At 42.3% G+C, this 18,934-nt stretch overlaps 1 protein-coding gene across 2 annotated transcripts in view; it reads left to right on the top strand.

The window, feature by feature from the left end:
* EPB41L4B (erythrocyte membrane protein band 4.1 like 4B) overlaps window positions 1-18,934 on the top strand; it is a 130,057-nt gene that overhangs the window by 7,162 nt on the left and 103,961 nt on the right. For both annotated transcript variants that reach the window (XM_026843117.1, XM_026843116.1), the window contains exons 2-4: window positions 12,565-12,607; window positions 14,759-14,837; window positions 18,258-18,302. In XM_026843117.1, coding sequence (XP_026698918.1) covers window positions 12,565-12,607; window positions 14,759-14,837; window positions 18,258-18,302 — 167 coding nt within the window. The remainder of the gene's footprint in view (window positions 1-12,564; window positions 12,608-14,758; window positions 14,838-18,257; window positions 18,303-18,934) is intronic.

The raw sequence follows: 18,934 nt of genomic DNA, 5'->3' as shown, positions 1-18,934 counted from the left end.
TATAAGAGACAGAGGCAGGGGAGGATAAGATTGTAAAACTGGAGTCCACAAAAAACAGTGACTGCATATACTTACGCAATGGCAGAGATGACCTGATGCTACACTTGATCATTGGAAAAAGATGCATGTACTTGAGTGGTTTCACAAAAGCGTGCAAGGGTCAGCAGAGTGTGTCTAAGAAAGATGAAGTGGATTCTTCAGAACAGCAGCAGTCTTTGCAACAGAAGAGTAATGGACGGCAAGCCTCAGCAGCACATATGGGACATTTAATTGATATATTTAGAAGATGCCTCCTCATTCATTTAAAATTAATTGAGAGCTGGTCTTATCAAGAACTCTGGAAGGGCAGGAGATAAGAGCTGAAGCATTTGAGGGCCTTTTCATGAACAGGGGAACCTTTTGCTGGAGTGCAAGCTAGAGTTCAGTCTGTCCAGCTGTGGAGATAAACAAAGAAGCACATCACTGTCTCCTGATACCAGTGGTCATCATGTCTCTAGGGAGACGGGGTAAATTGTGGAGGTGGCACAGGACTGCTGAGTGCCTAGTGTTGTTAGCTCATAGAAGCACATTTGCAACAGTCATTGACATTTTATAACTTACAGTAGTATTTGTAGGGGTCCTTGATTGCAAAAGGAAGATGTATGGAGCTTCATATAGTGAGATTTTTTCAAGAGCCAGCTGAAACTAGTAACTGCATTTAAGAGATTGCTTTACAACATGTGGTACTGGAATCTGGATGCTGAATGTCTGAGACTTCCTAATTGAATGTGTCAGTATAATTTAAAAAAAATCCCAGAAAACCCAGTGCTTTAACAAGGCCAAAGCTTTCAAGAGTGGTTCTGTATTAAAACTGTGGTAAGAGGTAGCCCCAGCCACATATATGGTTTTTTTCAGAGGCTGTCTGCATACTAGAAACGGTAAGAACTGGTTTCATGAAGGCTCAGGCAAGACATTGCATTGCAAAATTTTCACTTGCTTTCAAATTATTTCTGACATCGTGGTAATTGCATGTGTGATTTGCTTGTGGTGTTTCTGTTTCCCTCAAATGGCTATTTTGTAGGCCTTGAACATTTTGACTTGATGTTATCCTGTGCTTTTGCTGTGGCCAGGTAGGGTTATCTTCCTGACCCCTTATTACCTCTAGAAAGCACTTTGCATCTGGGCCTTAACACACTGTGATTAGAAAACAGGACTGCTGGAACAGGGACTGATCTGTTCCTCAGTTTCTTTGTGTTTCATGCCCATTTAAAGCACAGACATCTGTGTTGCCTTTGAGATATATGTCTTACAATTTTTGAACTCCATTGTAACAGTTACATGCTAAAGTACTTTTTCAGCCTGGAATTGCAGACCACAAGGTACCATGGACTGTTTATAAGGACTTTACAAAAGTGAACTTAGGAAAAAACAATGCTACTGTTAACAGCTTTGAATTTACTGTACAAGAGTCTCCATCTTCAATGGAACATTTTTAGGAGCTTGCTTAGTGAAAACTTGAAAATTGCTGGTATACTACCAGAACTCTTCTTGCATCATAGGAATAAAAAAACTTTTTTTTTTTTTTCCCCAAATACTGCTTGTGTTTATTTTTTGTAGCTTACACCTATAACATTATCAGTACCAGCAGTTATTGCAGCATTTTTGGTTTTTAATTTGGAAGAAGGTTGCCTCTATTCATGGTACCAACCAGATTCTAGTACTGAATTTGGAAATTCCTGTACTCCAGGAATGTGACAGAAATTGTTTTCAGCTGCACTTGTTAGAACATTATTAATGCCTCTACCTCATGTGCTACTTGTCATGGTTTAAACCCAGAGGGCAACTGAGCACCATGCAACTGCTTGCTCACCCCTTCTCCCTCATGGATGGGGAGGAGAAAATAAAAAAATGGCTCAGGGATTGAGACAAGGACAGGGAGAGATGACTCACCCATTACAGTCATGGGCAAAAGACAGACTCTTAAGGGGAAGAAAATAACATCAATTTATAATTTGAACACCACCAACACTAATTTACTAATCAGAGTAGGACAGTGAGAAATACATCCACATCTTAAAAACACCTTCCCCCCTACCCCTCACTTCTTTCTGGATTCAGCTTTGCTCCTAATTTCTCTACCTCCTCCCCCATGGCATCACAGAGGAACAGGGAAGGGGGGTTGCAGTCAGTTCATCACATGTTGTCTCTGCTACTCCCTCCTCCTCAGGGGAAGAACTCCTCACACACTTCCCCTGCTCCAATGTGGGGTCCTTCCCACACAGTCCTTCATGAACTTTTCCAGTGTTGTCAGTCATTCCCACAGGCTGCTGTTCTTCATGAACTGCTACTAGCGTGGGTCCCACCCATGGACTGCAGTCCTCTCAGCAACAGACTGCTCCAGTGCAGGCTTCCCACAGGGTCATGGCTTCTTCAGGTGCAGCCACCTGCTCCAGTGTGGGGTCCTCCACAGCTGCAGGTGAGCATCTCTTCCACCATGGACCTCCAGGGGCTGCAGGGTCACAGCCTGTCCTCTTGCCATGGGCTGCAGCAGGGTCTCTTCTCCGGTGCACCTCCTCCTCCTTTCTTCAACTGACCTCAGTGTTTTCATAGCTGTTTACTTCACATCTACTCCTCCTTTCAGATTTCCCCTTAAATATGTTATCACAGACGCACAACCACCGTTGCTAATTGGCTCAGCCTTGGCCAGAGGTGGGTCTGACTTAGAGCTGGTGTAGCATTGAGAAGCTTCTACCAGGAGCCATCTCTGTAGTTCCCGTCCCTGCTACCAAAACTACAACATGCTAGTGGATCCCAAAAACTTTAAGTGCAAGTAGAGATTTCTTTGTAAAGAACATACTCCTATGGAAAAGTCCTGTGTGCCTTAGCCATTTATGGAAACTTAGTAGTGGTTGTCAGATTTTTTTAAAAAAATGCTGTAGAGAAATAAATTCATTAGGTTACCAACCATACTGAGAGTTGGGGGGTAGGATGTAAAGGGAAAGCAGCAGCTTGATAGAAGCCAGGCCTTCCCTTCCCCTCTCCCTCGGGGCTTGGTGCAGAAGAGACGGCAACCTCTCCATGAGGGGTAGGCGGAGAGGATGGGAGAGAAGGGCCCATGCAACCCTTGACATGAATGCTACATGCTACGTGGTTGGAGATCCCAGATAGAGCTAGTAAGGGTCATTAAGGGCTATCGGTGCCCTCAGGGCTCTGGAGTTAGCATCTATGGCCTTGAACTTCCCAAGATGCCAACACAGAGCTTTCTTACCACAGCTCCATCTGCCCTTATGCCACTGGACAGCGTTGCTTGCACTGTCCCACTACTCTGAACTTGTGGGAGGTAGCTGTCTTTCTTCACAGGATGGGAGAGAACTTGGCATGAGAATTGCTGTTTTCATTCCTCTACAACTGGTAACACACAGAATAATGTCGGTTGAAAGGGACTGCAGGAGGCCAACTGGTCCAGTGCCTTGTTTAAAGCAGAGACATCTTAGAAAACTGATTTAACTTCACACTTTGATCAGGTTGCTCCTCACACCTCCAACAGCACTGATATGGCACTATACCACTGTGCCTGGGCTCTGTTCAGCAAGGTGGTGGCAGCAGTATCTTGAAGAGGGTCTAAAACAAGATTGAGCCATCTAGCTTAAAACTCCTGTAGTTGTAAGATCCTGCCAGTGTTTTATGAAAAGTTGGTCTCATCTGAGCCCAAATGCAAACTGTTCACTTCATTAATCCCAGCTTGGTCTTGTGTTGTGAATGCTAGCAGAAGAGGAAGTCCATTCTTTTTTTAAAAAAAAATGTTTGTCTTCAAGCCAGGTAGAGCAGCATCCTGAAAGATGCCACCAAAACTTAGCTGTTGAAGAGGGTACATGTACCCAAGCTCCTGCTTAGAGCAGCCCTAGTTGGATCCAGTTTCTCAGGGCTTTGTTCAGTCATGTTTGGGTATCCTCAAGGACGGAGGCTCCACAGTCCCTCTGGGTTCCTGTGCTTTGTCTAAACAGCCTCATGGTGACAGTCTTTTCCTTTTGTCTAGCTGGGATTTCTCCTGGGTCTGGTGCTGCTCATCCTTCTGCCACAGAGCAGTCTTCATCTTCTCTACAGCCTCTCAGCAGGCAGCTGAAGTCACCAGTCAGGTCCACCTTGACCCTTCATTCTCGATGCAGACCAGAGGCAGCCTGCCTTTGTGTGCCCCAGCTCATCACCACCCCAAAGCCCCTATGTTGGGCTTACATCACACTCATCAGTGTCTTTCCTGGACTGGTGAGACAAGGAAAGGGACACAGGAGTCTAGATGCAGTCACCAAAGGGCCAAAGTGGAGAGAAGGAAAGCATTTTTACCGGGTTTTTTGTTGGTTTATTGGTTGGGGTTTTGTTGTTTTTTATTGCCCACTCTTGAAAAGGACTCCCGGTGAAGCAACTAGAAGGGACCTTAAGGGTGAAATCCAGCACTTCATGGCAGAATTGCTTCTCCAAATCTATTGGGCTTGCTTGGCAAGGTTTTGGTAGTGGGGAGGGCTGTAGGGGTTCTTCTGACCAAAGGTGCCAGAAGGTGTCCCCACCTTGGACAGAGCCAGTTCTGGCCAGCTCCAAGACAGACCCACTGCTGCCTAAAACTGAGCCTATCAACAAAGTTAGTAATGCCTCTGTGATAACGTATTTGAGAAGGGATAAAAACTGCTGTGCAACAGCAACTGAGAGAAAGGAGTGAGAATATGTTAAACAACTCTGCAGACAGCACGATCAGTGAAGAAGGAGGGGGAGGAGATGCTCCAGGCACTGGAGCAGAGATTCCCCTGCAGCCCGTGGTGCAGACCCTGGTGAGGCAGGCTGTGCCCCTGCAGCCCATGGAGGTTAACGGTGGAGCAGAGATCCACCTGAAGCCTGTGGAGGACCCCACCCAAGAGCAGGTAGATGACTGAAGGAGGCTGTGACCCTGTGGGAAGCCCACACTGGAGCAGGCTCCTGGCAGGACTTGTGACCCCCTGGGGGACCCACGATGGAGCAGTTTGTGAAGAACATCAGCCTGTGGGAAGGACCCATGATGAAGTATTTTGTGGAGGACTGTCTCCCGTGGGAGGGACCCCCTGCTGGAGCAGGGGAGAGTGTGAGGAGGAGGAAGTGGCAGACACGACATATGGTGAACTGACCGCAACCCTATTCCCTGTCCCCTTGTGCTGCTTGGGAGTGGAGGTAGAGAAATTGGGAATGAAGTTAAGCCCAGGAAGAAGGGAAGGGTGGGAGTAAAGTGTTTTAAGATTTGTTATTTCTCATTATCCTACTCCACTTTGGTAATAAATTAATTTCCCTGAGTTGAGTGTGTTTTGCCCGTAACAGTACTTGCTGAGTGATATCCCTGTCCTTATCTGGACGTACGAGCCTGTTGCCATATTTACTCTCCCTGTCCAGTTGAGGAAGGGGAGTGATAGAGCAGCTTGGTGGGCACCTGGTGGCCAGTCAAGGTCATACCACCACACCAAAGCAAAACCTGTCTCTTAATGTTTTTGCTTGATCTGTTGCTGTTTGTTGTGCACTGCTGCCAGGAGCCTGGCTTCATCTTCAATCACCCCTTGAGTAGGCTTCTCTTGTCCTCAAACTGAAACTCCCCACCTGAAGGCCCTCGGTGGCCCTGTGAGAGTCTCTTCCTGTGACCCTGGCACAGCGGCCCAGTGGAAGGCAGGCACTCTCCTCCCCTCTCGGTCGGGGCTTACCCTGTAATTTAGGAGTGCTGTCATTGGCTGTGTTGGTCTTACAGAATCCTCATTTAAATAATTTCTCCAACCGATTTACAAATGCCGCTCTGTGTTCCAGCTTGCTCTCTGTAGTTTGGAGTCATTAGTAACCCTGTGGAGGTGCATCACCCTGCCTCCTATTTGAAAATACTAACCAGCATCACCCCTGGTGTTCATTAAATCTTGAGTTGTATCTAAGCAATTTATCTAAAAGCAGTTTTTCTCTGCATTTTCAAGAGGAACGTAACATTCTAGGATGGATCAAAGGAACTTACATGAGTGTAAAGAACAATCTTCTCATCGTTTTAAGCTGTGAACTCCTGGGAGCTTATACTGTTTCTAAGTATATGCTTGTATAGTCCCAGAGTTTCTACATGACCCCAATTCTCGTTTGGTTTTCTGTTACTACCATAATAATATTTAAAAGGTGACCTTCAAAAGAAAAGAGGAAAGCACTTTTTGTTCTTTTTTAACTTTATAGTGTAGAGAAATCCCCAAACTGTGGTTTGGTGTGTAGGGCTTTTATTGACTTGGTTTTGGTGATTTCTTCCTCCTGTGTTACATATGTCTTTATCCTCTCTGATTTAGAAAGCTATGTGGCTGTTGGCAGAGAGCTTAGTAGGATTCAAGCGTCTAGGAAATCTGACAGCAAGATGACAGTTGAAGTGATAATTGACTTTTTGTTTTAAAGGCGCCAGCTTTTGTTTAGCACACCTTCTTTTCTGAACCTGAGTAGCACGGTTCTCCCTCCTGTACCTCCAGGTAAGGCTTGAGAAAGCATTTAAGCAATATTTTTCAGAGAGCAAATAAAACTTCCAGTAAGGATGAACTTTCTCTTACTGATAGTTAAATATATAAATAAGCATAAGGGAAAAGAGTCAGGACATTCTTCATGCATTTTAAACTAGCAAAGCAAGACAACCAAAAAGGGTCAAAATGCCATTTTTTTTCCTTTTCAGGTCACCTTTGAGGGCTGTATAGACCAAGACAAGGATTTTTCATTCTTTCAGGAAGCAAGTAGAGAGGCATTGGAATTTGTAAAGCTCAGGTGTGTGATGAGTTTGTGTCAGCCTGTGGTACTTCTCAGTCTTCATTTGACAGTCACTGTAGTCCTTACATAGACTGTTCCAGTAGTTATAGTTTATCTGCTGTACCTTGACACAGATACATCTTTACCTTGCTGCATGACTATTTTGAGAAAATAATGGTTGCTACCACGGACAAAGTGTTGAGATACTTATTTTTTCCTCTTCAGTTAGATAAAGTGAGAGATAACAGGAGAGCATGCTGAGATAAATATGTGCTTTCAATATTTTAATAAATCTTTTTTAAAAATGGTGTTTCCTTCATGTGGAATTGATTGTGTATGTTTTCAGCACATGAATCCTAACCAGTGACTACTGTTTTTATGTCAGTTGATACCATAGGAAATATTATTTATTTGGCAAAGCAAAGAAATTATGCTGGGATTAAACAGGAATAAATAGAAGTTAATCCATCATTTGAAGTTCCAGTTTACCTGACAGAATTAAAGGAGCAACCTCCTTGCTCTCTACAGCTTCCTGAGGAGGGGAAGAGAAGCAGAAAGTGATGATTCTTCTCCCTGGTATCCAGTGACAGGATGCATGGGAGTGGTTCCGAGCTGTGCCTGGAGAGGGTTAGACTATTAGCCATTAGGAAGCATTTCTTTACCAAGAGAGCAGTGAAACACTGCAACAGTCTTCTTATAGAGGTGGTTGATATTCCAAAGCTGTGTTTAAGAGGCATTTGGACAATGCCCTTGATAATGTGAAGTGGTCAGGCAGTTAGACTAGATGATCATTGTAGATCCCTTCCAACTGAACTGTTTATTCTGTTCCGCTCTATTTTATTCTAAAGTAATAATAGAATCTTGATTGCCTGCAGTTTGACCAGGTTTAGGGTTCTTTTTTCCTTACTGGGGGTAAAGTAGCTTAGACGCTGCCTTCCTACCATAACACAGTCCTAAACCAATTAATCCTTTTCTCATCCTTGTTCTGCACTGATGCTTCTGAGTCCAGTCTGGATATGGGGGAGTGTGACACTTTGTAGTTGAATTGACTGTCATGAGCCTCAGTCCTACACTGTGAGATCCATACCTAAATTTCTGTGATGAGTTCAGATCCTGAAATAATGTACAGTTGTTTAGCCAGAGCACAAGATAGGCAGAGCTACAGTCATAGGTGCTGAGAGTGCAAAAGTCCCCTCAGATTTTATTCAGCTTCCTAGTAAGACTTCGGAACTCGTTGCTTTCACTTTCCTGTTCTTGAGTCAGCAAGCAGTATGTAGCCAAGCCCAAACCTCTTTTTGGCTTTATCTAGAGTGCAGTGCAATTTTTTGAGCTCAGAGAGACATTTGGATAGCTGGTGTGATTTCCAGTATGGAGAAACCTTCTGATATTATCTGAGGCAAAGAAGTCTTGAAATTCAGCCTGATTTTCACAGAAGTTGCAAAAAATATCTGGCTTGTAAATTGGTGTTGGTTCACAAATCTGCATGAAAGCTGATGGGTCTAGGAACTCTGGGCATTAATACTGCCAATCCTTCTCCTACCTCCGTATTTTTATTTTGTGATCTGTGTGTTGGCCACATCACACACAGCCATGATGTGCAATGGGAGATGGGGGTAAAAAGGCAGTTTATTTTTGATTCTGAAGAGAGGTGAGTTTAATGCTTGCTGTGTTTCATCTCCTGGAGCAGTCTGCCTCTGGCTGCTTGAGTACAGAGAGTGAATGATAGTTTCCTGTCTAGGCTATACTCTCATTTAATTGTCCATGCAAGTAGTTCCTAGAGTCGTTTTAATGATTTTTAAACCTTCTTTGAACTATTTACACTTCTGAATAATCAGTTTGAAACTTGGTGTTATTTGAGTTTTCATACAGCTAGAACACCACACTCCAAGATTGGGACTATCAGCTGTTACATCATTAGGAATTATTGTAGTTTAGGTTGTGTGGTGCTTATTTCTGAACATGGTACTAACATGAGCCACAGATGAAAAGGTATTGGAGGTTTTTTGCCTGTAAGTATAGGTATTATTCATGTTTGGTTTTATTTAACATGAAGCTAAACTTTTCTTTTAATGGAATCAGTATATTTTTCTTTGTGAGTGGTTTGTCTTTAGCCAGAATAAATGTTGAGGAGAAAGACATTTTTGCAGCTAGGTATTAGAAGCATAAAAAATTAATGTGCCCTGGAGGTGTGAAAGTAACAGACTTGTATAATTTCAGTAAAAACCCAAAGTTTCAACGTTGATACTTTTTCCTTATCAAAACTTTGAAATTTCACATAGCTTCTTCGAACTGCTGTGGCTTTGGATACAATTCCTCATAAAACAGCAAAGTAGAGACAGAATGAATTACTTGCAACTCTAAGGAATGTATTTGTATGAGCTGCTATAATGTTTTATTTCCACTCTGGTAGATTTTTCAGATTGTAGCGATAGATTCCTTGGCAGCGTCACCTAAGGGAGTCTAGCAAGTCTCATGCAAATAAAAGCACCTTCAGAATAATTGTTCCATTTCTCTTTCTCCCTCTCTCTCCTTTTTTTTGTGAGATTTATTTACCTCAAGGGTTGCAAGTTGTCAGACTTTTGATCTATACCCTTCTATACCTGTGATAAATAAATTTTTGCCTTGGCTTAGGACATCCTTAGTAAATAAATAGCAGCATTACTATCCAACAAACAGTTTTTCACATTTATTTAGCCTTGGTGGTGTGGTGTTAGTAGAATGCTAAGTAGTCATTCAGAGATTCTCCTTTTTCTGAAAGCATGAATGCTTTAATGGAGAGGAAGGAAGAGTTTTTTTTCTCCTAAGATTTTGTTCCATAGTACCTAGTTTATTATTTTAAAATAAATATATACATAAAGATAGAAAAACATTTATTTCAAGGAAGTCCAAATACTGTTTTATTGCAAGAGGAACGTTTACATGGGGTTGCTTCAAATCATACTGCAGACTTGTGTAGGAAATTGCGCAGACATTCTCTATTCTTAGAGAGGCCAGGAGAGGGGGAAGCAGAACTGCCATCCTGGACTTTGAAAGGGCTGACTTTGTCTTGTTTGGGCACCTGCTTGACAAGATCCCTTGGGAGATGGTCCTGAAGGGTATAGGGGCCCGGGAAGGCTGGGCACTCTTTAAGAAGGAAGTGTTAATGGCTCAGGAGCAGGCGGTCCCCAGGTGCTCTAAGAGAAGCCAGTGCCAGAGAAGACCACCCTGGCTGAACAGGGAGCTTTGGCTGCAACTCAGGGAGAAAAGGAGAGTTTACAGCGTTTGGGCTAGCCACTCACAGTGATTACAGAGAGGCTGTGAGGCTATGCAGGTCTAAAGCCCAACTGGAAATTAATCTGTCTTCAGCAATCAAGGACAAAAATAAATGTTTCTATAAGTGTGTGAACAGCAAAGAAAGACCAGAGAGCGCCTCCATGCCCTGCTAGACACAGGAGGAAACATGGTAACAAGTGATGAGGAGAAGGCTGAGGTGCTTAATGCCTCCTTTGCCTCAGTCTTTAATAACAAGACTAGTTTTACTGAGTGAATTCAGCCCCCTCAGCCAGAAGACAAACACTGGGAGAACGACCCCCCTGCACTCCAGGAGGAGACAGTCAGTGACCTGCTGCATCACATAGACATACACAAGTCTATGGGACCAGAGAGGATACACCTGAGAGTGCTGAAGGAGCTGGCTGGGGTGCTCGCCAAGCCGCTTTCCATCATTTACCAGCAGTCCTGGCTGACCGGGGAGGTCCCAACAGATTGGAAACTGGCCAATGTGACACCCATCTATAAGAAGGGCTGGAAGGATGATCTGGGAAATTAGAGGCCTGTCAGATTGCCTTCAGTGCCTGGGAAGCTGATGGAGCAGCTCATCCTGAGTACCATCATACACCACGTGCAGGACAACCAGATGCTCAGGCCCAGTCAGCATGGGTTTATGAAAGGCAGGTCCTGCTTGACAGACCTGATCTCCTTCTACAACAAGGCGACCTGCTTATTGGATGGGGGAAAGGCTTGTGGATGTAATTTACCTTGACTTTAGTAAGGCTTTTGACACCATTTCCCCCAGCATTCTCCTGGTGAAACTGGCTGCTCAGAGCTTGGATGGGCACACGCTTTGCTGGGTAAAAAACTGTCTGGATGGCCGGGCCCAGAGAGTTGTGGTGAACGGAGTTAAATCCAGTTGGTGGCTGGTCACAAGTGGTGTCCCCCAGGGCTCGGTTTTGGGGCCACTCCTGTTCAGCATCTTTATTGATGATCTAGACAAGGGGATCGATTGCACCCTCAGTCAGTTTGCAGATGACCCCCAGTTGGGTGGGAGTGTTGCTCTGCTCGAGGGCAGGGAGGCTCTGCAGAGAGACCTGGACAGGCTGGAGCCATGGGCTGAGCCCAACTGGAGGAGTTTCCATAAGGCCAAATGCCGGGGGCTGCCCTTGGGCCACAACAACCCCCAGCAGCGCTACAGGCTTGGGGAGGAGTGGCTGGAGAGCTGCCAGTCAGAGAGGGACCTGAGGGTGTTGATTGACAGCCGGCTGAACAGGAGCCAGCAGTGTGCCCAGGTGGCCAAGAAGGCCAATGGCATCCTGGCTTGTGTCAGCAATAGCGTGGCCAGCAGGGACAGGGAAGGGATCTGACCCCTGTACTCGGCACTGGTGAGGCTGCCCCTCGATTCCTGTGTTCAGTTTTGGGCCCCTCACTACAAAAAGGACATTGAATGACTCGAGCGTGTCCAGAGAAGGGCAACGGAGCTGGTGCAGGGTCTGGAGCACAGGTTGTACGGGGAATGGCTGAGGGAACTGGGGGTGTTTAGTCTGGAGAAGAGGAGGCTGAGGGGAGACCTCATCGCCCTCTGCAGCTCCCTGAAAGGAGGGTGCAGAGAGCTGGGGATGAGTCTCTTTAACCAAGTAACAAGTGATAGGACAAGAGGTGTAATGGCCTCAAGTTATACCAGGGAAGGTTTAGAATGGATATTAGGAAGCATTTCTTTACATAACTTGTTGTTGGGTGTTGGAATGGGCTGCCCAGGGCAGTGGTGGAGTCTCCATCCCTGGAGGTGTTTGAGAGTTGGGTCGACATAGCGCTGAGGGATCTGGTGTAGTTGGGAACTGTCAGTGTTAGGTGAATGGTTGAACTGGATGATCTTCAGGTCTTTTCCAACCTAGATGATTCTGTGATTCTGAGACAGTCAAAGTTTTAAGCTAAATTTACACAGAGAGTATTTATTGCTACTTTTCTGTAGTTGCAATTTGCACTGATGAGAGAGTACAGAAACTTTGCTGGGAAGCATACTCTTTTGGCATTTATGCTGACTATTCAAGTTCTTTCGCCATTCGTTTAAAAAGGGGAAAGGGGTATGCATCAGTGTTTCCCATACAGTTTTAGTGGGTGTTAAGTCTTCATCCTTGGTTATGGAGCAATGGAAAGCAGGACAGTACAGGATCTGGAGGGTCTCCATCAAACAGGGGAGTTGAAAGAATGAAACCCAGGGGTTTGGCCCACTGTCCTCAGGGGCACTTGGGCAACAGTTAAACCTGGAGATGAAAGGGTATTCACACACCACTGCTTTGGGGCTTTGAATTTTGAAGTTTCCTCTCTGGAAGAGTGTGAAACTTCCCTGGCAGTACTGATGCATTTATAAGTCAAGATTTCCCCTATGAAAGAAGATAATTTGTTGATTGTGCAAATAAACTTTTGCAGATGTGTAGAACTTTAGCAAATAAATATGGCAGTATTTTCTTTTTAGAAATTTTTAGCTGTTAAATTTTACTGTATTTAGTTTATTCTGTCAACAAAATCTTGAAATGGAACTGCTTTTAAATGTGGATTTTCTTTTTTTAGCACTGGTTGGACCATTCAAAATTCATTAAGAAGCAAATAAAAAGTAAGTACCATGTCTCTGCCTATTTATTTTGTTACTTCCTTACGAATTTGAACTTAGAGTGTTTGAACGTGCTTGTGAATCTTTAAATATGGCCTTTAATGGAATAAATGTTTCTTAGGAAATAGATTTAATTTAATGTCTAATTGGCTGACTATATCCTGTCTAAATGCAAGAGCACTTCCAAGCAATAGACCAGCCCTTCAGTAACTCTCATTAAACATGTGCTGTTTGTCTGAGGCAGAGTAGGTTACCAGGTAATTTCTGTCTGATCTGTGAAATCAGGTTGCCTGGACACAGATCACTGTTTCTGTCACTCCTTCCAATCCAGAACAGATTTCCTGGTTTGGTTTTTTTTTTTTTTTTCAAAGACTGAATGAATGGGAAATATTTCATTGTGTAATGGTTAACCTCTTTTTTGTATATTTTAAATAAAACTAGCAGAAATGCATGCTATTTCATCCAAGGGAGTTTGGGGTGGAGGGGGGGGGGGTTGGCCACTGAGTTTTTTGTGGAAATTGGCTAAGGCAAGCAAGTTGCTCCTTGATCACTAGTAATTTGGTTGCAGGCTTGGGTACAGCACAGCAGAAGCACTAATGTGTTTTGTTAATATAATGCAGTTGACAACAGCCATAGACCAACTGATAATATTGCTTCTATGAGACTAAAATACAGCCTTTTGCAAGGAGATTGTTGGCCCCCTTGCAGGATCGCACAGAGATGTGTCTTGATTACTCCAGTGGTGCTTTGCCTGCGTTCCTGATAAGTATCCAAATATCTACACGATTTTTATAAATGATGGAGTTCTTCAAAGGTCTTTAGGACGGTTTGCTTTCACTCCACAGTATGTGGGTGTCAGTCTGCTAGAACAGGTGGTAAAGATAGCTGCTGTGGTTGGCTTTCTCTCACCTTTTCATCATATCACAGACTTCTTTACCGTGACTAAGTGATTTGCAGGTGCACTTTCTGTGATAGCTTTGTCCTTTTCTTCATCTGTCTTAAAATGTGGAAAACTGGCGATTCTGTAACACCTTCGATCAGTTTAGTTGCACTGTTTTGTCTGTTTTAAAAAGAAATTGGCCAAGCCCTGCTTTGAGGAACGCCAAAGAGGGAAGCAATTTGATGGGTGTTGTAAAGGTCTGTCTCACAACAGGATACTTTTCTTTACCTTACATTCAGCAGGTGCTTTGAAAAGAGTTCCTCTTTCATGATGGATGTTGCTCACTGCTCCTTTTTTTCCCAGCAGTGGGCCCGTAAAGAATCATTATCTCACTGATGCAGACCTTACCAGTGGTGCCTGTCAGCCTAGGGTACTGTAACCTGTCTTCTAGGAAAGCTCTAATTATTAGTTTTGGCTGCATGTTGTTTAGTAGAATGGATCAGTAACAGGCACATATATACTGGGTGAATGTGGTGTTACAGAAGAACTTAAGGTGTGACAGAGTCATTTTTCCAGCACTTAATATACCAGCAGGCTGTTGGTCTGCAGGATGAGGCTCAGGCAGATAAGGATGCATTGGTCACAGTCTCATGGTAGCTGGGTAACATTTTATTATCTGTGTTGCGTAGGAAGCCAGACCTAACATTCACTTCTGGCATTAGAAAACAACAATTCTTACAGCTCTGTTTCATGGAATTTGTTAGCTTTTTGCATTCATGGGTGCCTTCCAGAGACCCCTCTCCTACTTTCACCTTATTTATCTTACCTTTTCTCATTCATGTGTATCAGTCAAAAGCTGATCTGTTGGTTGAGGGTTTTTTTAGAGTTGTGTTTGTGCTGGATAACAAGATGCATCACCCTCTTCTTCCCTTTCACTTCCATCTCCCCTTGCCCCCAGCAACAGGCAGTGTACCTGGAACTTGCTGTCATAGTGTGCTGTGGGGCACATCCGAAAAACATATGTTTGCCAAATGGATTGTTGCTCAATTAATCTAATGATTAGAGCATCATTAAGTATGGTAATAATCTAATATTTTTTTTATTGCATGCATTTTTAAATTTAAAAACATGAAATATTTCTTCTTTGATAAATTTGAAAAACATACTTCATTTTGTCTTTCTTGGGCTGTGGGGTGGTGGCTGTTGTTCTGCCTTAGCAGAACCACAACTAGTATAAACTTTTTTTTCCCCATTTAAAATCTCTGCATATACAGTTGGACCTCCGTACACGTTGCATTTTCGAATTAAGTACTATTCATCAGAACCGAACAACCTTCATGAGGAGTTTACAAGGTAGGAACTATGCATGTGTGACTGGCAGAAGGGTAACTAAGACATCTAAGCTACATGGGAATACTGCAGGGAGGTGATTTGACCTTTCTTACAGAGAATGGTCATTTTTTCAGACTTCTTTGGCATATTTCTACTGTCAGAGAAACATCATCTTTTTATTTGCTGCAAAAAAACATTCATGGGCCTCTCCAAGTGTTTTAGTCTGTAGGAGATACTGTGTTCTTGTGCTTTAAAGTTAGCAAAGAAAGGCAGCGTTGAGTGGGGAGAGCAGCAGCTGGGTGTGAGTTAATAATGGTAGAAGGGCCATAAAATTGTGGGAGTAGACAGCTTGAGTTCTTGGGCAACAGTTGATTGATTCAATCTCTTCCACTTCCCAACAAGTTCTCTGTGGTTCAAAAGAAAGGTGTAAAAACTGCATTGTGTAAAGTCACCTTGGAATACCTGGAGGTCTTTTGTTTCAGTCTGATGGGCTGTTTTCTGGGCTGTGACGACTATACCTTACTGGGTTCATAGCACTCTGGTGTGATTTAGAGGATGTTCTGAAAACTGGGAAAGGAGCAGCTGGAGGAAAAGGGTTTACTTATCTTTTGTATCTGCCAACTTTCTGTCATCTTTGCATAGTAATCTATCTTAATGTTGGTTTATCTTTGTTTGTTTGTTTTGTTCTGTTTCTCACCATAGGGCGTTTTCTGTATCTTCTAATTTGCTTGGTGATAATCAGTGTATTCCCAGTCAGCCTAAGGTGTTTAAAGATTGTTGTAGTTCATGTCCATGTGATTTTTACATTAAACTTATGCCTGCAGACACACGTTTACTGTCTCCTTTCCTGTCTGCTGTGTTGACTGTCTATTTTCTTTCACTGCCTGAGACAAGATCAAATTGCTAATTGTCATCACCTGATGATACTGACATGGAGGCTTCAATATTCATTATCAGTTTAGTGCAGCAGTGTTAATTCAATAAAAGGGCATATTCCTATACAATGTATAATTAACCTGTAGAACTCCCTGCCAATTCTGTAATTGAGTATATGTGTTATGTCCTGCTCAGATGAAGGACGTGACAATAAGATTTTAGAGAATCCAAAAACCTGGATGATTTTTTGGGCATAGCTAATGAGAAAATGCAGCTAAATTAGTAGGAATAATATATCTTTTCTGAAAATTGATGTAAGTCTTCATAGATCAAGGTGCCTGTCTAACAAGTATTGCATTTCCCTTGTGGTGAAATTATTCCATTACTGTCTACCACAAGATTTCTTGTTTAATCTTCTGAGGCATATGATCCTAGGCACTCTTAAGATGTGGGGTTTTGAGCTATGTGGTCATTGCTGTGATTGAGTAAGACATTTTCGCTGAAAGTATTAACCACTAATGCATTGTGATCTAATTACTCTTGAAAGGTGACATTTCAGAAGACTATTTTAATTAGAAAAACACTTTAGTCAGCTAAATTTTCAGCTTTATGAACATTTTGTTTTTAATTATAAACATGACAGAAGACCACTGTGAAGCTATGGAAGGAAAATGAAAATGAACTGGAAATTGATTTTACAGTGAACGAGTAGTTACATTTTTGTTTTTTGCTGGGGAAAACAATTTTGAATGTTGCTGATTTTTAAGAATTTTTATGCTGGCTGGATCATATTTTCCATGTAGTATGTTGAGTAAAAAGTGAAGGTTGACAACTATATACTCAAAATTATTCCAAGTGGAAATGGAATGGGAGCAAGAGGAGGAAGAAAAATTATTATTAACAGTAACCATGATCTGGCCTGGTTGAGGGGGGTTGTTCAAAATTCCATGTGGAGACCTGTTTTCTAGTGAAATTCAGCTTTTAGTGAAGCTGTAAACATCATATTCTTATAATTAGCACAGTAATGGGGAAGTATTGAAATGCTTCATTCAAACTGTCTTTTTCCAGTTTAAAAACACAGTTGAAATCTAGTTTTGGAAGACATCTTATGTCATTTTATGGGTCCTGATCAGTTAGTTTAGTTAGAAAAACAAGAGAGGAATGTGTCAGTACATGTGTGTTGTGGAGAATTTTCTAAGGTATTTTTCTAATTTGGAATATCAACAATTGAGATGCCAATGCTTGTTGGTCTGGTGCAGAAAAGGAGCCAGAGTAGGCCATACCAACCCGAGCAGAGCTGCAGTGCTGCACAGGCTGGCTGACACTGACTCTGAGGCTGCAGAACCACTGCCCAGATTTTTCTTGCAAATTTAGAAGAGTTCATGGGATTGTGAATCATCAGGGGAAAGCAGTAAGAACAGGAAATATACTCGTCTACCCTTAAATCTATGCATGTAAATTCCTAGGTTTGATTGACAAGTCAGGTATTAGCCAAGTATGTGAATCAGAGATGTGACACAGAGCTAACGTGGATAAATCTGATTCTGCTTTAGTGTATCATGAGAAGTCTTTTTAATCTTCCTTTTCATTTCTGTTTTCCTATCTGATTCCAACTATTCATCCTTCACCATGTTCATAGCACATCCTCTGTGGTGAAAAACATTTTATCTTTCTAGCATCCTTTGTAAACATAGGAGAGGTTTACGTTCACATTTACTGGCTTGACTATCAGCAGTGCTTTGTACTTTCTTCTCTTGAATCACTCATCATTGCAAGCCTCACCCTGTAGTGTCTAGAGCAGTGCAGAGCTTGTCTGCGCCATCCTATACATCGTATCCTGTACAAAGCTCTTGTATGACTTGGGGCACTTCTGCATGCCTCGAACACCAACTCTGAGTGTCTGTGAAACATGAAGCATGCCTAGAACCGAGGATTAGCAACAGCTTAAAATGCTACTACAATTTGAACAGCTTAAAATACTGCTACAGTTTGAAGGCTATAAATTCCTACTGGGCCTCCTAAATAAGTTTGTGGGCTCTATGGAATTCAGGTTTCTTTTATTCAGAACTTTCCTGCTATTTTAAGTGAAAATTCAGTCAGCTTTGCATTTTGCCCGGTTTGAAATTTTTCCATGTTCTGTATTTGTGTTTGCGAAGGTAGTCCTTCATGCCTTTATCTGCATTATGTCTAGATCCTATAGTTCAATTCTAGCTTAACTTGGGCAAGACCCAGTTCAGAACACTGGAGTGTCGGTAACATTTATGTTGCTGTGGTGTATGCTTAAATAAAGCACATCCCTAAACAGCAAGGCTTTGGACAATGTGCTGAACACAGCCCATAATGAAAAACCTCTTCCTTTTTGATTTTCCTTTTTGATTTTAGTGAAAGCTATGGGAACTTTGAAGGTTGCAGGGTTTATCTAAGTGATCCTAAAGGCCCTTTTCTTTTAAGAGCAAGTTAATGAAAACGTTGTGACTATTCAATGAATTGGGGTATTTTTCTAGCCACCGGGCTAGAAAAATGGCATTATATATACGTTTGACCTTCTGAATTTTTATTTGTCAGGTACCTGTTTGTATTGCAGCTCCGGCAAGACATTCTTTCAGGGAAGTAAGTACCTCTTTGCTCTTGCAGCTGTAATTGAAAGTGTTTATAATAGTTAATCTCTTAGTGATTTAAAACTTGAACTGCATGATCTTTTTTAATTCTTTATGGTTTTCATGCACAGATTATAAACATGATTTACAGATCCACATGCATTTTTGTTTCCTTCAGAGTAAGTGACACATGACTTTGTGTCCATTGTGACTATATTATTGACAAATAGAATGGATAGAGACCTTTGGATTGACCAGGTAAATGTATAAAGAGAGCAAAGACTGTCCTGAATTTTATGACTTGAAAACATAACATGAGCTTGCCATATTTTCCAATATGGTAGGAAAATAGAGGAGGAAAAGATGATAAAGTGCAACACTTTCTGCACAGGTCAACCCTGCAAAAGCATTTTGTGTGTTTATAGTCTCACCCTGGCCAATAAATTCACACTTGCTCTATTTTTTTATTACAATCCCCAAAAAACTCAAAACCATATGTTCTAAAATACACTATTGAAGACAAAGTGGTTTCTTAGTTGATGTAATGTTGTCTCTATTAGTTCAAGCTTGTTTTATGGTGGAGCATATAATGTGTTTAGTGCTAATTAGAACGTACCAAATTAGAAAATAATCATATGCAAGTGA

Source organism: Athene cunicularia, assembly GCF_003259725.1.
Source record: "Athene cunicularia isolate RWA chromosome 2 unlocalized genomic scaffold, athCun1 chr2_part1, whole genome shotgun sequence".
Taxonomy (NCBI): Eukaryota; Metazoa; Chordata; class Aves; order Strigiformes; family Strigidae; genus Athene; species Athene cunicularia.
Note: the sequence above shows the minus strand (reverse complement) of the source record. Positions and strands in the feature narration are given on the sequence as shown.